This window comes from Gekko japonicus, unplaced genomic scaffold, assembly GCF_001447785.1.
Source record: "Gekko japonicus isolate JY-2015 unplaced genomic scaffold, Gekko_japonicus_V1.1 scaffold176, whole genome shotgun sequence".
Lineage (NCBI taxonomy): Eukaryota > Metazoa > Chordata > Lepidosauria > Squamata > Gekkonidae > Gekko > Gekko japonicus.
The window spans coordinates 643,450-662,693 of record NW_015160840.1 but is presented as its reverse complement, the minus strand read 5'-3'; the positions used below and the strand labels follow the sequence as shown (position 1 = coordinate 662,693).

The 19,244-nt window shown below is 43.1% G+C and overlaps 1 protein-coding gene across 1 annotated transcript in view; it reads right to left on the bottom strand.

The window, feature by feature from the left end:
* Positions 1-988: 988 nt before the first annotated feature.
* The window catches only part of ITGA2 (integrin subunit alpha 2), a 69,599-nt gene continuing 51,343 nt past the window's right edge, over positions 989-19,244 (bottom strand). Inside the window, exons 22-30 of the mRNA XM_015419005.1 lie at positions 15,876-15,952; positions 15,659-15,742; positions 14,852-14,954; positions 11,644-11,754; positions 10,548-10,652; positions 8,100-8,213; positions 7,048-7,137; positions 2,977-3,093; positions 989-1,078 (exon numbers count right to left, since the gene is read on the bottom strand). Of these exons, the coding sequence (XP_015274491.1) occupies positions 989-1,078; positions 2,977-3,093; positions 7,048-7,137; positions 8,100-8,213; positions 10,548-10,652; positions 11,644-11,754; positions 14,852-14,954; positions 15,659-15,742; positions 15,876-15,952 (891 nt within the window). The remainder of the gene's footprint in view (positions 1,079-2,976; positions 3,094-7,047; positions 7,138-8,099; positions 8,214-10,547; positions 10,653-11,643; positions 11,755-14,851; positions 14,955-15,658; positions 15,743-15,875; positions 15,953-19,244) is intronic.

Here is a 19,244-nt window from a genome sequence, read left to right as displayed (position 1 = left end):
CTATTGCCCTTGCTACTTTTGCTGTTTTTCCCCCCTCCATTGGAAATAATAGAGGATAGGGGCACCTTCTTTGGGGGGAGCATAAATCAGACCCCATAAACCTAATCCTCACCAAACATAGAGAGCATGTAGAGGAGAGTCAGCCAGAGATCCCCTGTGAGTTTGGTGTTTCCAGCCTGCACAGGAGCTGTTCCATACACCTGAACCTCCTGAACCTGCACTTGTCATCTCCTCAGAAAGCACTTTCCTGGGGGCACCTTCTTTGGCAGGCTGTAACTCAGACCCTGTACATCCAATTCTCACTAAACATGGAGGGCAGGTAGAAGAGAGTCAGCCGGATATTCCCTGTGAGTTTGGTTTTTCTAGCACGCTGGGGGGGGGGGGGAAATTATATGACATCAAGAATGTCACAACCCAAACCAGTTCGTCTACCATCAAATAGTTTGTGATGGTCCGTGGTTCGTGAAGTGGATATGCCATGAACCACAAACTGATACAAACCACATTTTCCCAGGTTATGCCCATCACTACATGTAAACCTTCTTGCATACCTAAATGAACTGTTTAGATCACAGACTGAAAGGTAACACATCTTTCCATGCTGTACCAGTGACTCTTCCTTGGCCCAGTTGACCACACATGATACAAAACATTGGAGATTTTGTGACACAGTTCAATATTTCTGCCTCTGGTCCTGCCAATTCAGAAGTTCTTATAAAACAATACAAACATACCAGGGAAACCCCCCCCCCCTCCAATATTTAAACCCCTGTAAACAAAACCCCAAACTGACCAGCAGTTATTTGTAAAAAGAAAACAGTCTGTGTAAAATATTTCCATCTATAAAAGCATAAGACATTTTCAGTATTGGGGGGGAAAAAACCCAGAGGAGTAAACCTTTACAGTAATCTGAAGGCTGAACTAGTGTGACGGAAAGCACCATTTGTGGCTCAGTAGATTGGCACACACAGTCTTGGTACTGCTAGATTCATTCAGTCTCCTTAGTGAGTTCTGTAGCTTCATCCATATCTTCTGCATCCTTTGCCATTTTCTCGTATTTCCTTTTGAAGAAGCCGAGCTGTAAGAAGTTTTCAGAAGTTTTCTTAATACCAAAATGCCAGGAGGACTCCCAGATCAAATCCCTAACATCTTCAATTAAAAGCTTTTGAGTAGGAGCTGCCACCATCACTATTCCACCACCGTGGTACTGTTCCATCATCTACCCCTATTATGGGGGGGGGTATGTGTCGCCTGGCGGAAGTGGGGAGAACATCACTGCTGGAGCCCTCGCTATTTAATAAAGATGGCCATCGATTTGGGATTACTGTCCATCTTGGGGATTTATATACAGGATAATAGAGCACCTTAAATATTGTTATGAATTTTATTATGGCTATATAATATTGTTTTATTGTATTTTATCTATTTAATCCGGCATTAGCCGCTTGTTAGCCACCCTGAGCTGCTTGGAAGGGCGGGATATAAATCTCAAAATAAATAAAATAAAATAAATAAATGGTTCCAGGAAAGGTCTTACTTTGCTGGAGACCTTGCACAGCCACTGCCCATCAGAGAAGACAACAGGCAGCCAAAGCACTCACTCAAGTATAAAGCAGCTCCATATTTTAAAATACTATCAGGCTCTGAATTTAAGGAACATCCAGGCATCATTTCCACACTCAGATCAAGCACCATTCAGGATGAATGCTCTTATATATTGTTAACTGTTACGTTTTAGGACGTTTTTCTTTTTACTTTCTTTGTGTAAATCACTTGGAGAACATCTGGTGGGAAAGAAGCACAACCAGAGATTTCCTGCTTTATGTCTTAGATTCAGTGACCTGGAAGGTAACGATGGGATTATTATTGAGCAAGGATCACAAAACAGACGTCATTGTGGCAATAACTGCACACGTAACATGAAGACTATGACTCCACTACTAGTCAGGACCAGAAAATAAAAAGTCCAACTGATTTAGTGCAGGTGCTTCTGGAACAAAAGTGAAAACTGAACATCAGACGCCTTGTCTATATTTCATGATAAGAACATAAGAACATAAGAGATGCCAATGTTGGATCAGGCCAAAGGCCCATCCAGTCCAACACTCTGTATCACACAGTGGCCAGAAATACCAGGTGCCATCAGGAGGTCCACCAGTGGGGCCAGGACATTAGAAGCCCTCCCACTGTTGGCCCTCCCAAGCACCAAGAAGACAGAGCATCACTTGCCCCAGAGTCCCTATCTATACCTTGTGGCTAATAGATCCTCAGGTCTACTGTAGCATCAAGAATAGCCCAGACTAGTATGGTTTCATCAGAGCTCACAAGCTAAGCAGACTTGGTACTTGGATGGGAGACCACCAAGGAAGATGGAGGCTACTTTACAGAGGAGGGTGATAGCAAATCGCCTCTGCTCATCTCTTGCCTTGAAAACACCTTGAGGTGGAACTTCATAGGTTGCCGTGAGTTGGTTGCATTTGTTCTCCCCTCCTGTTGCAGGCATAAAGCTTGAGAGAGGCCCAAGGACAGAAGCTTGGTAATTAGTCTCAGCCTGACTTGCAATTCTGTACCTTTGGATGAGACTGTCACTGAATCCAGGACTGGTCTGCAGTTTTGTTTGTTAGTTTATTAATAGTTATAATTCTGGGTTGTGGCAAACCACTTAGGATCTACTTAAGGAGAATAGCAGGGTAACATTTTTTAAATAAATAAAAGGTACACTGACATCGGGAGTACATCCCATGGGATCCAAATACAGTCAGACATTCTACAGGGGAAAGTATGCTTATATGACTGCTGTGCCCATGATTGCCGAAACCTGCTTTTTCCCAAAGCTGCCTTGAGCTACCTTCCAGGATAAAAGACAGAGTATATAGATTGAAATACATAACAGATGAATCAGTGCTAGCTATACATTCAGGAAACAAGAGCCTCTGGTTTGATTTGGATGAAAAAAAGTCCTAAGTGTTTACTTACTTTCCACAAAGCAGCCACCAGTGCTATCAGCAAAAGAAGGCCCGCCAGGACGCTTCCTATCACAACCCCGACTGGCACTTCTGCTTTAGCATCAGGCTTTATTATTGTGAGTGGGATCTGAAAAGAAACAAGGGCATTTGTCACTAAACCAGAAGTGCCTATTACATGAAAGCAGCATTTCATAGAATCATAGAGTTGGGAGGGACCTCCAGGGTCATCTAGTCCAACCCCCGGCACAATGCAGGGAATTCACCAACACACACCCCCTCCACACCCGCAGTGACCGCTGTTTCATGTCCAGAAGATGACCAAGAAACCTCCAGGATCCCCAGCCAAACTGGCCTGGAGAAAAATGGCTTCCTGACCCCAAAGTGGCGATCAGCATGTCCCTGATCAGCATATGCTATCTGCATGCATACGATGTGGACTGGAGGAAAGCTACATGATGATTAATACAGCTGCAAAGGGCCCAGTTTTATTCACTGCCTTGGACCCAGAAAGCCAGGGACCAATGGATAAGATCAAGGCAGCTCCTTGAAATGCCAGAAGGCATTTCCATTTACAGAGGGAGGGCTTCTGATATCCACACTGAAATGAAGAGTTCACTGACTCATAAGAGTAACTCTTCTGGGAATGCAGAGGGAAGGAAGGGGCAATAAGAAAATCCAGTTCTGCAAACAGGGCTTTGCTCACGATTCTTGGGACCAAACAGCTCCCCCCCCCGTCCTTTATTGGAAGATTGCAGAATTCTGCAGGGTTCTTATTGGAAGAGTGCAGAATTCTGTAGGGCTTTACTCAGTAGTTCAGTCCCTACACATAGCTATGGCTCCCACAGGCTAGAGAATCTGAAGTGAATGCTGAATTTAAAGAGCTGCCCACTTTCTGTCCTCTCTCTCAAACAGTAAGACATTAACTGAGGCACTTGCCAATTTTTCATGAATCTGATTAGAAATACAGATGTGCCTGCTGGCTTTCAAAGATATTTAGACTGTTTCAAAAATCTATGAAAACCCAAAATGAGCTTTGAAATTTTGGAAGAACATTTTCTTTTTAAGTGCAAGATGCGCAAAGTGTTACAATGAAACTGACTGATGTAATTTAAACTCATGACTTCTGGGAGCTCCACCCTAAAACCACTCAGATATTTGAGAATTTATTACTGGAATAGGTTTTTATTATGCTGGTCTGGGTGTAGATATATCTATACATTTCATTGTGGCTGTCATCCCACATACTTTGCAACAGAACCACTGTGGTAATGATTTTAGCAGGTGAATCAGTCTTAAATGGTAGCTTTCTCTGACAGTGTGGGGAAAAATATATATCTCAATTTTTTTTACTCACCAACTTTATAAAGTCTAGTCATACAGCAGTTACATTGAAGCAAATTAGCTTAAATTAAATAACTTGATTATGTAGCTTATTTCTACATACAGGTCATTGCCCTCCTCTGGACACATTCCAGCTTGTCTATATCCTTCTACTCTAAGTGAGGTCTAACCAGTGCAGAGTAAAGCAATATCATCACTTCGTGTGATATGGACACTATACGTCTGATGATACAGGCCAAAATTGTATTTGCCTTTTTAGCTACCACACCACATGGCTGACTCATGTTCATTAGGAAGAACTTTGTGACAGTTAGAGCGGTTCCTCAGTGGAACAGGTTTCCTCGGGAGGCAGTGGGTTCTCCTTCTTTGGAGGTTTTCAAACAGGGGCTAGATGGCCATCTGACAGCAATGCTGATTCTGTGAACTTAGGGAGATCATGAGAGGGAGGGCAGGAAGGGTTGCATCAGTTCTTGTGGCCCTTTCTTACATGCCCAGGGAAATGCTGATTGCCACTTTGGGGTCTGGAAGCAATTTTTCTCCAGGCCAGTTTGGCTGGAGATCCTGGAGGGTGTCTTTTTGTGTGCCATCTTCTGGGTATGGAACAGGGGTCACTGGGGGTGTGGAGGGGGAGGTATTTGTGAATATCCTGTTCTGTGCAGGGGGTTGGACTAGATGATCCTGGAGGTCCCTTCCAACTCTATGATCCTATGATATATCTGGATCTTTTTTGTAAATAAATACTCTGTTTTTAAAAATTGGTTTAATGATGTGTATTTGGTCTTAAAATGGGATTTTATCATGTATGTTTTGAATTGTTAGCTGCCTTGGTGGCCTTTGTAAGGGCACAAAAGGAGGATACAAATTTTCTGAATAAATAAATCTTTGAAAGCCTTCAGATTTGTTTTGCAGAACCACAAATACCATGTGAAACTCAGGAAAGGTGTTTGAAGAAATGTCAGCTCTTAACAAAAAATACAACGATTCGTGAAGTCATTTACCAGCTGCGGATTGGCAAACTCCTGCTATTAGCCCCAGTCTCCTGATCTGGAAAGACTAGAGAGTGAGAGAAAAAATGGCCACCATCATAGGGATGCTCTATGAATTTTTCCTCCTAGGCTGCAGTCACACGCGCCAGTTGCAGTGGAGGGGAAGCGAGGATATCTCCTCCAGAGGAATTTGACATGCAGTTGCGAGATCACACAGCCCTTCCAAGCTGTGTGCTCAGCCCATCACTGTGTGATCAGATGCAACCGCGGGTGAGTCGGGGTTTTTTTTGGCTGTTTGTTTCCCATGTGCTTGAATGGGGAATTGCACCTCTGCACTGAGGGCTCCCCATGGAGTATGTGATGATGCGCATACTGCAAAGGGAGGGGGGGAAACGGCACTGAGCCAGGATGGCATGATCAGACCATCCCAAGAGCATGAGAGCGTGCTTATGTGATCAGACAGGGGAAAGTCCGTCTGTGGCCCGTCGGAACCCATTACAGCCAGACTTTCCCTGGTGTCTTTTAACTCCACTTGTGTGGAAGCAGGGCTCTTTTTGTAGAAAAAGCCCAGCAAAAACTCATTCGCATAATAGGCCACACCCAACCGCAGGAACTCATTAGCATATCGGGCCACACCCCTGACAGCACAGCTCATTAGCACATTAGGCCACACCCACATGTTACCAGAAGTGTGGTTATCCAACCACACCCACCTTTTGCTTGTTATTCTGTTTACCTTGTTTGTTGTCAAAACCCAGGGCCTTTTTTTGTAGCAGGAACTCCTTTGCATGTTAGGCCACACACCCCTAATGTAGCCAATCCTAATGAGTTTCTGCTGTTGGGTGTGGCCTGTTATGCTAATGAGTTTCTGCTGGGCGTGGCCAACTTGGGAACCAGCCGGAACTCCGTTCCTGTGCGTTCCTGCCCAAAAATAGCCCTGTGTGGAAGAGCAGCATGGGTTGCTGATGACTGTGGGATGTTTCCCAGATGTTGCTGTCTGATCGCGCCCTTTAGATCCGTCAGGCATTTGCGGCTATGTCGAATCTAAAGGCTTGCGCGATCTCAGCCTTAGTCTGTGCGGTAGAAGACCATAGAGATTAGGACACAAGAGCATTGCCAACTGGCCTCTCCCCTTACCTCAGCCATAGTGGAGTAGCTGCTGCACATTAAGCAGAAAAGATTATAAAGGATTTTTTTTTTTAATGCTTTGGCTAGCTGCAGTTTGCAAAGTACTCAATCTTCTGGTCACCGCCATTCAAAACAGCAGCAAGTAGGGGGTTGCCAGGTCCCTTTGTCACTTTGGCAGGGGGATTTTGGGGGCGTTCTGGGGGTGGGTTGGGGTGTCCCAAGCCCTGCCCCCAAGAGCAACCACCTGCCCGGCCACCCCTTCCCTCCCTTCCTGCCCGATGTAAAGGGCTTCAGCTGATAAACTGCCATACTGAATAAATGTTTACTGGAGCCACTTTATACAAAGCTGGTTAATAAAAGTGTTCTGGGGAGTTTTAAGTTTCCTTCCAATCAAAGTTTTGGCACATGTAACGTCATGTTCATGGTAATCCTTGGCACGTCAAATCTGTTGAGTTTCCAATAACTTTAAAACTCAGAAGATAAATTTTTTATAAATGAGACCAACAGCAATTTAACATTTTTATAAGAGGAAGATACAGTTTTGTGGCATGCCATATGGCTTTTTAATGGGGATTAAAAAAAGAAATAGCATAGCAAGATTGAAGACATAAAACAGTCCTACTCACTGATAAATTATTTTCTCCATCCACAAATATATTTGAGTCAAATGTATCAATCTGTGCACTTGGAGATAACTGTAACATCTGGAAAGTTGACTAAAAACATGGCAATTTACAATAGAAAAAAAACTTTAATTAATTACATGCATGTCTCTCCCACCCTTCTATCCCAATAGATTTTAAAGAGTTGCCTATCTTCATAGTTCCATTATAAAATCTGTAACATATAACACATACAACCAACAATATACAAAATTGACAACTAGCCAATTAAAAGATACGAACGCCAACAGTTTCAAACATTAATATAAACTGTTACCAGAACCAATAAAACTATAATTAACCAACTGCATAAGCAGTAGTTACAAATTAAACATATACAGTAAAAAAATAAAAAGATGGGCCTCACTGGACTTTGTTTAGGAGAGCAACCATTAATTAAGTGAGGACACAATTAATTTGGACAGTCAGCTGGAACCAACTTCAGTAGTAAAAAAAAAGACAGAGAAATGACTTGCTAATGTGTAGCAACTAAGACATTATACAAAAGTAACGTCTAACTTTTAAAAGGAAAACAAACCCCGTAGTGCTACATTGGTCCATCTTAGGAGCCGGTTTTAAAGTCAACACTGAATCCTTCAGGGATTTTAACTGGTAAATAACTTGTTCTAGAACAACCAAAGTTGATACCAGATCAATGGCTGGAAGATCAGTGGGAGACCTCTGGAGATCCTATGTATCCAGGCTTGAGTTCCATGATGGAGGAAAGGCAGGATGTAAGTGCAGTAACAACCAGTCTAAAGGCTGCATTGGTGTGGCTTCTGTTCATTTTGTGTGAAGTACATTAAACAATTTTACCTTTAGCAGTTCAATAGGGTTCTTACAATTTTAAGCAGTCTATGTTTTGAATTCTACACCAGCATCTGTTATAATAGCTTTAATCTAGCCTTTATAATATTTTACCAAATGGAAAGACAAAGAGATTTCTTTACTGTTTTATTTCATAAATATGTAATACTTAGGAACTGGTAACTCATTAAAACATGGATGTTACTCACAGCTGCAAAAGTCCCATTCCAGATTCTGGTGGAAACATTAACATAATACTCGGCTTTCAGCGTGAGGTCTTTTAACTTGCATGAAATTGTTTCACATATGACATTCTTGCAGTTCTTTCAGGTAAGGAGGAAAGAGGATAATTTAGAACAGATACACATTTTATCATTACTTTGCAAATGTTCAGTATGGCAATTCACATCTTGAAGTTTTTTAAAGGCATTCATAGTTTCCAACTAAAAATTACCTGCTCACCACAACAGCCCTACTGGATCAGATAATCTGTCTAGTCCAGCAGCCTAAATTTCACACAGAGGCTAACTAGATGAACCTGAAGACCCATGTGGTGGATACTCCCTCATTATAGTACTCCCTTGCATCTGAAGAAGTATGCTGTAGTGCACAGAAACATATGCTGGAGTAAAAACTTCTGTTAAGCTTTTAAGGTGCCACTAGCATCTTGTTTAATTTTGCTGCAATAGACCAAACCTCATTCCCAGCACCTGGCACTTAGAAGTATGCTGCCTCTGAACATGGAAGTCCTATTTAGCCATCAAAGCTAATAAACTCTGGTGGTCATATCTTTCATGAATTTGCTAATTCTTTCTTAAGCCACCTAAGACCCTGTCACTACATCCCCACAGTGGGACAGTTATCTCAGCCCACATATTTATTTATATCTTCGATTTCTACCCCGCTCCAACCCCGAAGGGTCTCTGAGCGGCTTACAAGTTCCGAATTTATCCTTAGCTAAGGCCACATGTCTACAGGGGTTGGGGTTGGGGCTGCCTACCGGCACCCAGGTAGCAGGGCTCGCTGTTTTTCTTGGTTGTTCTTCCTGGGCGGTCTTTCGGGTGTCAGTGCTCAGTTCCTGGTGTGGTCGTCCGGCCCGGCGGCTTCTTTCTTTCTTTCGGCGGGCCCGTCTGGTATGTGGGTCGTATCGACTTACAGCCCAGCTAATGTCCATACGGCTCCACTGCGCTTGCGTCACGTCACCACGTCCTTCTGTGGCTCCGCCTCTGTCTCCACCTCCATCGCTCCGCTTGCCTTCGCTCTGCCGCTCCGACGCTACGCCACTCCATCGCCGCCATTTCCACCATCACCGCTGCCGCTGCTGTTGCTTCTACTGCTCCTGCCACACACACCCATACAGGGAGGGTGCCCCCTGCCACCTAAGGGCAGGTACCCATTCATCTACTCGCTTATATTAATTGCTTTCGAACCGCTGGGTGGGCGGGAGCTGGGACTAGGGCCAGGAGCTCACCCTGGCCGCAGTGGGTCTCGAACAGCTGTAGCAGCTGTTCACTGATGTTACCAGCAGGCGTTTTACCACCTGCGCCACCACCACATAGAAGCGCCTTTCTCTGCCGGAAACGTTTCTAGACTTAAGATTCTCACTCTACCCCCTGTCTAGGCGTACACTGAAAACAGTCCTCCCAGATGACTATTCCAACCTTAATATGGATGTTTGTCCAAATATGCATTGAAAGTAATGCAGCATGAACAACACTGGCATTTGGATATATGTCCTATTTATACCCTGTCTGGTGATACAGCAAGTAGAGAACTGGACACAGACCTCTTTTATCAGGATTTGGATATATCATGTTTAAAAGAGATCCAGCAAAAGCCAAAGTTCTATCAGGTCCTGATAACCAAATTCAGGATTCAGAATTCTCATTTAGCCTGGAAGACGCCCCCACCAACTTGACTCAGCTGACCTGGCCACGTGGATTTCCTCTTAGAAACAATTCAGAAACTCCAGTCGGTGCTGAACTCCGCAGCCTAGTTACTATTTGCCTCTTGGTGGAAAACACAGGTCACACCCATTCTGTCTACCCTCCTTTGATTACCAACCATTTACAGAGTTCAATTAAAGGTTTTGGTTATCACCTACAAGGCCCTTAATGGCCTTGGACCCACACACGTGCAGAACCACCTCCCCTGCTATGCTCTGCTGTGACATCTTTGCTGATCCAAGCAAACCCTTCTGAAGGTGCCATTCTGCATGCATTCTCAGTGGTGGCTCCCACCTTTTGGCACAGTCTGCCTGAGGAAGCCAGGAAAGCTCCCATACTTCTATCATGCTGCAGAATTCTATAATTCATAGTGCTATTGCATTGTTCAGTAGTTGTCTGGCTCCACTTTTTATATCTTGTAATCTGCCTTGAGTCTGACCAAGAAATGTAGACTATAACTAAAATAAATAAATAATGCAAAACTACGACATACCCGAATTCCCAACTGAATATCCATCAGCGAATTCCACCCAGGGCCACAAGAGCAACCAGATTTACTTGCAAATCTAGAGAAGTGGTTTATTTGCATGCCACACACTATACGATACATGGCACATTCAGGTAGACTACGGTATAATTAATAATTCAGCCTCCCTGAATAACAATGCAGGAACCACACACTTAGATCGTGATTTCCTAAAGTGAACTCACCAGTTCTTTCACGGCTTTGAAGTTTTCCTTCCGGAATGATACATCATAGGCTTGCTCTCCTATCCTAAATGGATTGATCTTTGCATCACAGGTGACATCACTGCCCTAGAAAGATTATGCAAAATTTCACATAAAGGAGCCGAAGGAAATTTTGTATAGATGATTGCGTAACATATAACTTTACTATGATTCCACATAATGCATTAGAAAAATACTTGAAGTCCATGTATTTAAATCACGTCAGTATTACAAAGACATGACTAACAAAAATTAAAGAAGCATATTGATCCTGGACCAACAGAAAGTGTCACTGCTTTGCAGTCCCAATTACATTATGGGAAACAGTGCAGCATCAAACATTAGAAGAAGAAGAAGAGATTGAATTTATGCCCCGCCCTTCACTACCCAAAGGTGTCTCAGAGCGGCTTACAAACTCCTTTCCCTTCCCCTCCCCACAACAGACACTCTGTGAGGTAGGTGGGGCTGAGAGAGCTCGGACAGAAACTGCTCTTTTTCAAGAACAGCTCTGACAGAACTATGGCTTGCCCAAGGTCATCCAGCAATGTAGGGAGGATTAACGATATGGCACACTGATCTTGATCCCACTACATCCTGCCTCTGTTAACATAAAGTAGATCAGTGACTTGATCTGACTAATTCTGACCTTTGCCCATCTTGTCCATGCAGGCGTCTTAGGCGCTGGGAGTAGCTTGTTATCACTGGTAATTATGCTATGCAAACATTCCAGGCATTCTGCCTGAGCATCTGGTTCTCCTTTGTTTCACGTATTGTGTAAACCCCAGCCTCATCATGTTGAGAGCAGAGTGTGTAAAATAAACTCCCACTGCCTCAAAGGGCAGACCAGTGCTTCTACCCTCAAAGATCGTGTCTCGTGTGAGTCCTTCAGAGCAGGTGCAAGTGGAGGAGTGGGGAATCAAACCCGGTTCTCCCAGATTAGAGTTCGCACACTTAACCACTACACCAAACTGGCTGCAGGTGTAGACTATCATATCAATATTAGTTCTTGCTGCATTGCTTTGGTCTCATACTGCATTCATTACACATGACAAGTAATGCTAATAAACCATGACTTCACCTGACTGGTATGCACTGCAGTCACATACATCAATGGATTGTTCCCTTCAGTGTGTTTAGGAATATGGATTTTCAATGATGCCATATTTACTGGAATACTTCCTCTTGTGACCTGAAAAAATGGACAATTAACTAGATAAACTTTGGATGAAAAATCACATACATGGGCTATCAGTTCTGAACATTCTAGACAGTGAGACTAGTTTTCTGTTAGTAAAAAGGTAAAGGTTCCCTTGCTCGAAAGCCAGTCGAGTCCGACTCTAGGGTTGCGGTGCTTATCTCCATTTCAAAGCCGAAGAGCCAGCGCTGTCCAAAGACGTTTCCGTGGTCATGTGGCTGGCATGACTAAACACCAAGGCACATGGAACGCTATTACCTTCCCACCGAAGTGGTACCTATTTATCTACTTGCAATTTCTTGCTTTCAAACTGCTAGGTTGGCAGGAGCTGGAACTAGAGACGGGAGCTCACTCCATCATGCGGCAACTCAGGTCTCAAACTGCTGAACTACCGACCTTCCACAGCCTGCAGTTCAGCGTCTTAACCACATGAGCCACCGCAGCTCCATTTCTGTTAGTATAGTACAGTAAAACAAATGTTTTTAACATTAGTCTGATATTGTAATGGTCACATGCAATAAAAATATATCTACTCTACTAAGTAAAACATGAATTACGGATGGTGACAAAACTAAAAACAATCAACAAGACAGGTTGCCAACCATCAAGCAAGCTTCATCCTATCCAAACAAGCAAGAGTATAAATGTTAAAAGTGTTCCATACTGTAAAAACAAAAAAGCATGGCTTTCAGACACAACTTTTACATAGATTTTCTTCACAGGCAAAACACATAAAGTTATGGGTAACATCTGGGTCCATATCCACTAGAATATTTTCTCCGCAACTGTACATGAAGGCAGTTCTGCTACAATAGCCACAAGAATTTTAAGTCTGGGTTCCAAATACAGCAGGCAGTTTAGCATATAATGAGAAAGATCCTCAGCCTCTGACACACCACAAACACATGTACGCTGGGTAACCTGTTTATGTCAGTATTGTCCTGCTAACATGGCTGACTGCATGGTTTGAAAACACATATCAGTAAAGGCTGATCTTAGGTTGTAAAATGGGATATTGGACAGTGAGCTCTGTTATGATTCACTTTGAACAGTTTATACCAGAAAGAAAATCTGGAGCCCAGTATTGTATTCCTATCAGTCAAGGCATCAGAAATGTACATCCAGTTGTGAGTTTTGGACTAATCTGAAGGAAATAGATCCAGCATTGAAACTTTATCTGAGCAAGGCAATAGCCTAACTCTTACAAAAAGTCTGGGGCTGGAACATTGTATTAATTACCAATCTGGAGACAGTTCAAAAAATTTTATTTAAAAAATCCTGGTATTGCCTAAGGGTACTTTGGCTGCCTTGATATGGCCTGAACTTGCATTCCTTCAGTAAGGGTTGAGGTGCATGTAGCTTTCATTAACCTTTAGTGCAAGCAGATACAGTCTCCAGCCTCTCATTTCTCAAGGCAACGCTTCACCCTTCTCCAGAATGACAACACCTGGAGCACCTGATATAATTATCAATGCAAAATACTGAACATGAGAAATAAGCAAGGACAAGACTGAGATTATAATCAATTGTACAGACACTTTTGGAGTAAAGATAGGTATAGATGTCTTGGGATGTGTCAGATGTACTACCGTGGAGACTTGTGTCATCGATGAAGGGATAAAAGTTCCAGAAATCTAAGGCCCGCTTTATTAATAACCAAGTCTTGGAGTGTTCTATCCAGGTAAAAGGCTTATAGTGCAATCTAATTATTAATATTGACTAAGGAACTGAAAGAACCAGCTCCTATCCCTGATAGAAATGATCCAGAGCAGCAGACAGTTTGTCGGAGATGTTTTTGGAACCCTGAAGATTAGAATTTTTTGGTGAGAAGTAGATATTAATGCAAATTAAGGGAGTTCTATGTTTATCTAGTATCAGAAGAACCTGAAAAAATCTTGACTTTGCACAGTCTGGATGCCCACCTTGAAATCAACCAAAATGAAATTAACTAGTCCCCCATTGCCTTGCCCCCTAGGGAAAGTTTTGATTTCTGGAACAAATGAAGGCAAGATACCCTGGGAGAGGTGGGGGAGGGTTAAACTCTAAGAACACGTTTCCCACAAGCAGAGAACATTGATTTTTGCAAAAACGGGAAAAATTCTGGGTCATGGAATTTAAATCCCCAGCCCATGAGATTCTAAGACAGCAAGTATAGCTGTCAATCTGTGTTCACAATGCTGTCCACATTCTTGTTGGTATCTATACAGATGCATCCATTTTCAAAACAAATTCTGGGTTACCAGATGGACTTTTTGCAGGTGGCTTAGCCAAGCCTAGCTCAAAATCCTCTAAAAAAAGAAATTCAACAGATCTTGTTAGGAGGTTGAGTATAAACATATATTTTGTAAGGGACCAGCCCTTCCCTACTAAGGGTTGCATCCAGTTTGAAATGCCTCTGCAGAAGGCTGAGCTTAAAAAAATGTCAGTTTGGGCAGTCTTGATCATAATTACTTTTGTTGAAGCAGAAGGGGGTATAGGAGAGAACTACTTCCAGTCCCACAAGTCTGGTCCTCAATTGCTCATGTATATCAATGATGTCCTTTTGCTCAGCATCAGGAAGGGCTTTATAAGAATAATTTCAGACCTCCTCTGGCAATTCCCCAGTTGGGGGGGGGGGGTTCCCCACCCAACTTTCCAGTGGCGAGATTAGGCTAGGTTGTTAGGTTGTTGAAGGTTGTTATGTATCAGCAGCTCATTCTAATACTGATTATGTTGTTGTTTTTATGATTTGATTGTATTGTTTTTACTTTAACAAATCTCTGGAAAGGTAGCATATAAATTGCTACTGATATCTTTAAAAGGGGATTAGTCAGATTCATGGAGGATAGTTTCAGTGATGGCTACTAGAGGAACCCTCAGAGGCAGTGAATCTCTGAATACCAGTGCTAGGAGGCAACAATCTAAGGAGGGCCTTGGCCTCTATGCTCTTTTTATTGGCTCTCCAAAGCAACTGGTTGGCCATCATATGAAAGGGGTCCTTAGACACAACAGACCACTGATTTAACCCAGCAGCACTCTTCTTGTATTCTCTAAATAAAATAAACAAACAAATAAATAATGTATTTGGGAAATAGAGGAACTGTTTACTAACCTTAACAGAAAAATTAAATGCTGATCCAATTTCATCGTAATTGTTCACAGTGGAAGGAACACTATGATTGGAATATACCTCATAAAAATTCATGCTGGTAAGCCTGAACAACAACAACAACAAAAGAATCATGAATTAGCATTTTTCAGAAATGTCACTTGCGCTTAGGAGTTTTTTTGTTTAATTATAAAATAACAAGATTAATGTCAATGTCCAAAATGTGAAGGATGTTATTCCCTTGTGAATGCCGACATTCCCTTGAATTTGGTGAATGCCATGGCATGTCCCCAACTTTTCAAACAGATTCAGCTAGAATGCTAACAGTCACAGTGAGGTTGCTATACACAGTTCATAACTGTCAGCAGCTTTCTTGAATGTCAAAAAATCATAAATTCTTCAAACTGAATTCAATGAGCCAATGGCATAAGAGAGCCACTGTGATCCAGCAGTTACAGAGCAGGTCTAGGCTCGGATAGCCCCATTTACTTATCCATGCTAAACATGAAAGTTATTGGCTGACCTTGAGCCAATCATTCTCTCTTAACCTACTCTACCTCACAGGGCTGTTGTGAGGATAAAATAGAGGAAGGGAGAACCACAAAATGCCTTAGAGAAAAGATCGGATACATTCAGTCCCTTCCTCACAACCCTAGGAAGACAAGATTCAAAATGAGAACTCCCACAGAGGTACGAACTGTACCCAAGGTTTTTGCTTCGAGTTAATGAGGCAAAGTTTTATTGCACCCAGAAGGTGACCACACAACTTGACAAAATTGCTGCAAAAATTCTCAGTTAACTGAAGGTTACCTTGTTAAGTGAAGTTCTGCATCATAACGCAGCAGAACTGTTAGGTTGATCTGATTGTTTGTATTGTCCTCTTCAATGCTTGCACTGCACACGTCAAAAAAGAACTGGATGTTTTAATATGTTTTAATGAAACAACTGCATTTACAAACAAAGCCTGAGAGTAAGAGTTAGCTGCTGCTAGGAGCTGCAGATAACACATAGAAATATTCCATCTTACCTTAAAGCCTGAAAATTTAGAACTGCCAGATTCTGAAGACTTTTCAAATTAAAGTCAAAGTTAACATCAAAATTAACCTATGCAAAACAGAAATTAAAGATTTAAGTTAAAACAAGCAAAGCTGACATCGTTTGTCATTATAATCATTTTAGGACATTAGAGGATGCCAGCGTGGCAAAGCAATTGGAGTGTCAAAACTAGGATCTGGGAGACTTGAGTTCAAATTCCTATTCTGCCTGGGGTGAGCCTGGGCCAATCACTGTCTCTCAGTCTAGCCTATTTATCAGGGTTGTTGTTGTGAGGATAAAATGGAGGTGGGGAGAATGACGTTGTACCCACTGGAAGAGGAAAAATAAATAAGGCTATCGAGCAGGGTTTAAATTACTTCCATACTCCAATGCAGGGAACAACAAATGCGCTGAAACCTCTAACAGATCCTGCCTAACGTGACTGGAGCTGTCAGGGCAGCACGTCTAGGAAGAAAAGAAAGGCTGATTCTGCATTGGCTTTTCCCTCCATTGTTTTATGAAACACATGTTGGAACAGAAATTCCCCTCTGCATTGCATGCGGCTTTCACTCCCTTTGATCAGGACATTAGAGGATGCCAGCGTGGCAAAGCAATTGGAGTGTCAAAACTAGGATCTGGGAGACTTGAGTTCAAATTCCTATTCTGCCTGGGGTGAGCCTGGGCCAATCACTGTCTCTCAGTCTAGCCTATTTATCAGGGTTGTTGTTGTGAGGATAAAATGGAGGTGGGGAGAATGACGTTGTACCCACTGGAAGAGGAAAAATAAATAAGGCTATCGAGCAGGGTTTAAATTACTTCCATACTCCAATGCAGGGAACAACAAATGCGCTGAAACCTCTAACAGATCCTGCCTAACGTGACTGGAGCTGTCAGGGCAGCACGTCTAGGAAGAAAAGAAAGGCTGATTCTGCATTGGCTTTTCCCTCCATTGTTTTATGAAACACATGTTGGAACAGAAATTCCCCTCTGCATTGCATGCGGCTTTCACTCCCTTTGATCATTGGGTTTTATGGTAGCTTCCACACTCCATGCCACTTTCACGTTCTTTGATTGTTGAATTTTATGGTACCTTCTGCACAGATTTATGGCCATTCAGGGGTGATTTTACAGTCAGTACAGCTGTTGCCCCAAGCTATTTGAATGTGGTTTTGAGCTGCACTTTTTCCTTCCAGTTGAGAAAATGTGGAGCGAAGGCTAGATGCAGAATCACCCAAAGAATAAAGAAGGGAGGGAATTAAGCTGAGTGTCTGCTTTCGTTCCCTCCTCAACGGAGGGGATTATCTGACAGGAAGGACCATGCACATGGTGGAAGGCCTGGGTTCTGGGTGCAGGCACCCTGCAACTGGCCTTCCCAGCTCCCATTTGCAGAGCTGTGGCTGTCACTCTGTTTATCATAATGTGGAGCAGAATTAATGATGCTGCGGTTCTTCCATTTACAACAACCAAGATTTCCGCAAGTTAACTGGGAGGGTGGCTGAGTGCCAAAGTCGCTGTCTTGACTACATCATATAAACAGCTTTGATGCGTCTTTTAATTTCAGCAGCAAATATTTATTACTTTCCCATGAACACAAGCCATCTATATTATATGCTTCGAAGTACTGGCACTAGTGCTTAGAAAACCACACAGTACTCTCTGGGCAGGATCCAGCCAACCTTTTTGCTCAGTCTTCCCCCACTCTCCTTCTTATTACAGTCCCTGTCCTGTATAGCTTTGTCCATGCCAGTTCCAAGATTCCCAGCATTGCCATTCTGGGAGGTCAAAGGGACCCCCCTCCTCTATCTGCCACTCGTGTAAACACTGGCTGAATCAAATCCAATCTGGAATGATGGACTGAGAGCTACATTCTAACTATGAATTTTATCCAGGGATGAATTTCCACCATATGGAAATTCTCTTGGTGCACATCTTTTGGCAAAAAGCAACCAGGAAGACCAATTTGTCAGCTTTGCCTGATGCATAATGGCAGCTAAAAATGGCATTTGTAGCCCTTCAGAATACTATATTCCCCATGAATATCCATGGAGACAAATGACCATCTAAGAACTGATATAAGTGTGATTTCAGCCATGTGGAGATGGCAAAAAAGGCTATGTCCAAGTGTGTGCCATGCCTATGTATTTTAAGCACTGGGAGGCCCCCAAACTGCCCCCCTGAGAAGGGACAAGTTAACATAAAAAGACTCTTCTGGTCTCTATTCTGACCACATGTGCAAAGGATGCCCAGTGTTAGTACTGGCTCAAGACTGAGATGGGGCTAAAGTTGTTGGACTGAACACAGCACCTTGTCATTTCCACCACAGAAGGAACTCATGAAGCTGCCTTATACTGAGTCAGACCATTCGATCTATCAAGATCAGTAGTACTGCTTGCTCTGACCAGTAGTGCCTTTCCAGGGTCTTTTACATCACCTATTAACTGCACATGCCAGGGACTGAACAGGGGTCCTTCTGCCTGTAAAGCAGATGTTCTACCACCTTTTGCCACACACCCCTTTCCATTCCATTGACATATATGTTGTAGTTCCCACATTGGAACATAAACTTGGATGATGGCTATGGCATCAGATATGATTCAAATATCTCTCCCTTATTATAATTGAGTTTGAACGTTCTATATGAAAGTTCTAAATTTCACATCCTTAGTGTTAGGCCGAAAAAACTGCCACTCAGTAACACTGGCTGGGTTGACTGGCTGCTTTGTGCAGTCCCGCCCAGTGTTCCAAGGTTATTTGCATATGGAAGCTGATTGGACAACACCATATTCCACACCTCAAACTCACCCCCCCCCCGCAAGGCAGTTGGGATTTTCAGTTGCATCATACCTCATAGGGGAGAGGAGAATGATGTCAGCTTCCCTTTCCCTAGGCGGAGGCTGTGGGGGGGGGAGGTTTGTAAAACTTAAGACAGGCAGATAAAGGTTGCCAACTCCAGGTTGGAAACTTCCAGGATATTTTAGGGATGAAGCCTGCTGAGGGTGGGGTCTGAGGAGGAGGAGGAAGAGGGGGACCTCAGACAGATACAATGCCATGCTGCCCACACTCCAGACAAGCTGTTGCCAGTCTCCAGGTGACAGCTGGAGAGTTCTTAAAGCTTTGGTGCTAATTTACGATGGGGCTCCTGGGGAACTATTGATGCCAATCTTGGCCCAGCAGACATCAAACCATTCTCTTCAACCCCCTGCTGTGCAGCTGACTTTCACCTAGGGTTGCCAATCTCCAGGTGGGACCTGGAGATCTCCCACTGTTACAATTGATCTCCAGATGACAGAGATCAGTACCCCTGGAGAAAATGGATGCTTTGGAGGGTAGACCCTAAGACCTCCAGTCGCCGGCCCTAGAG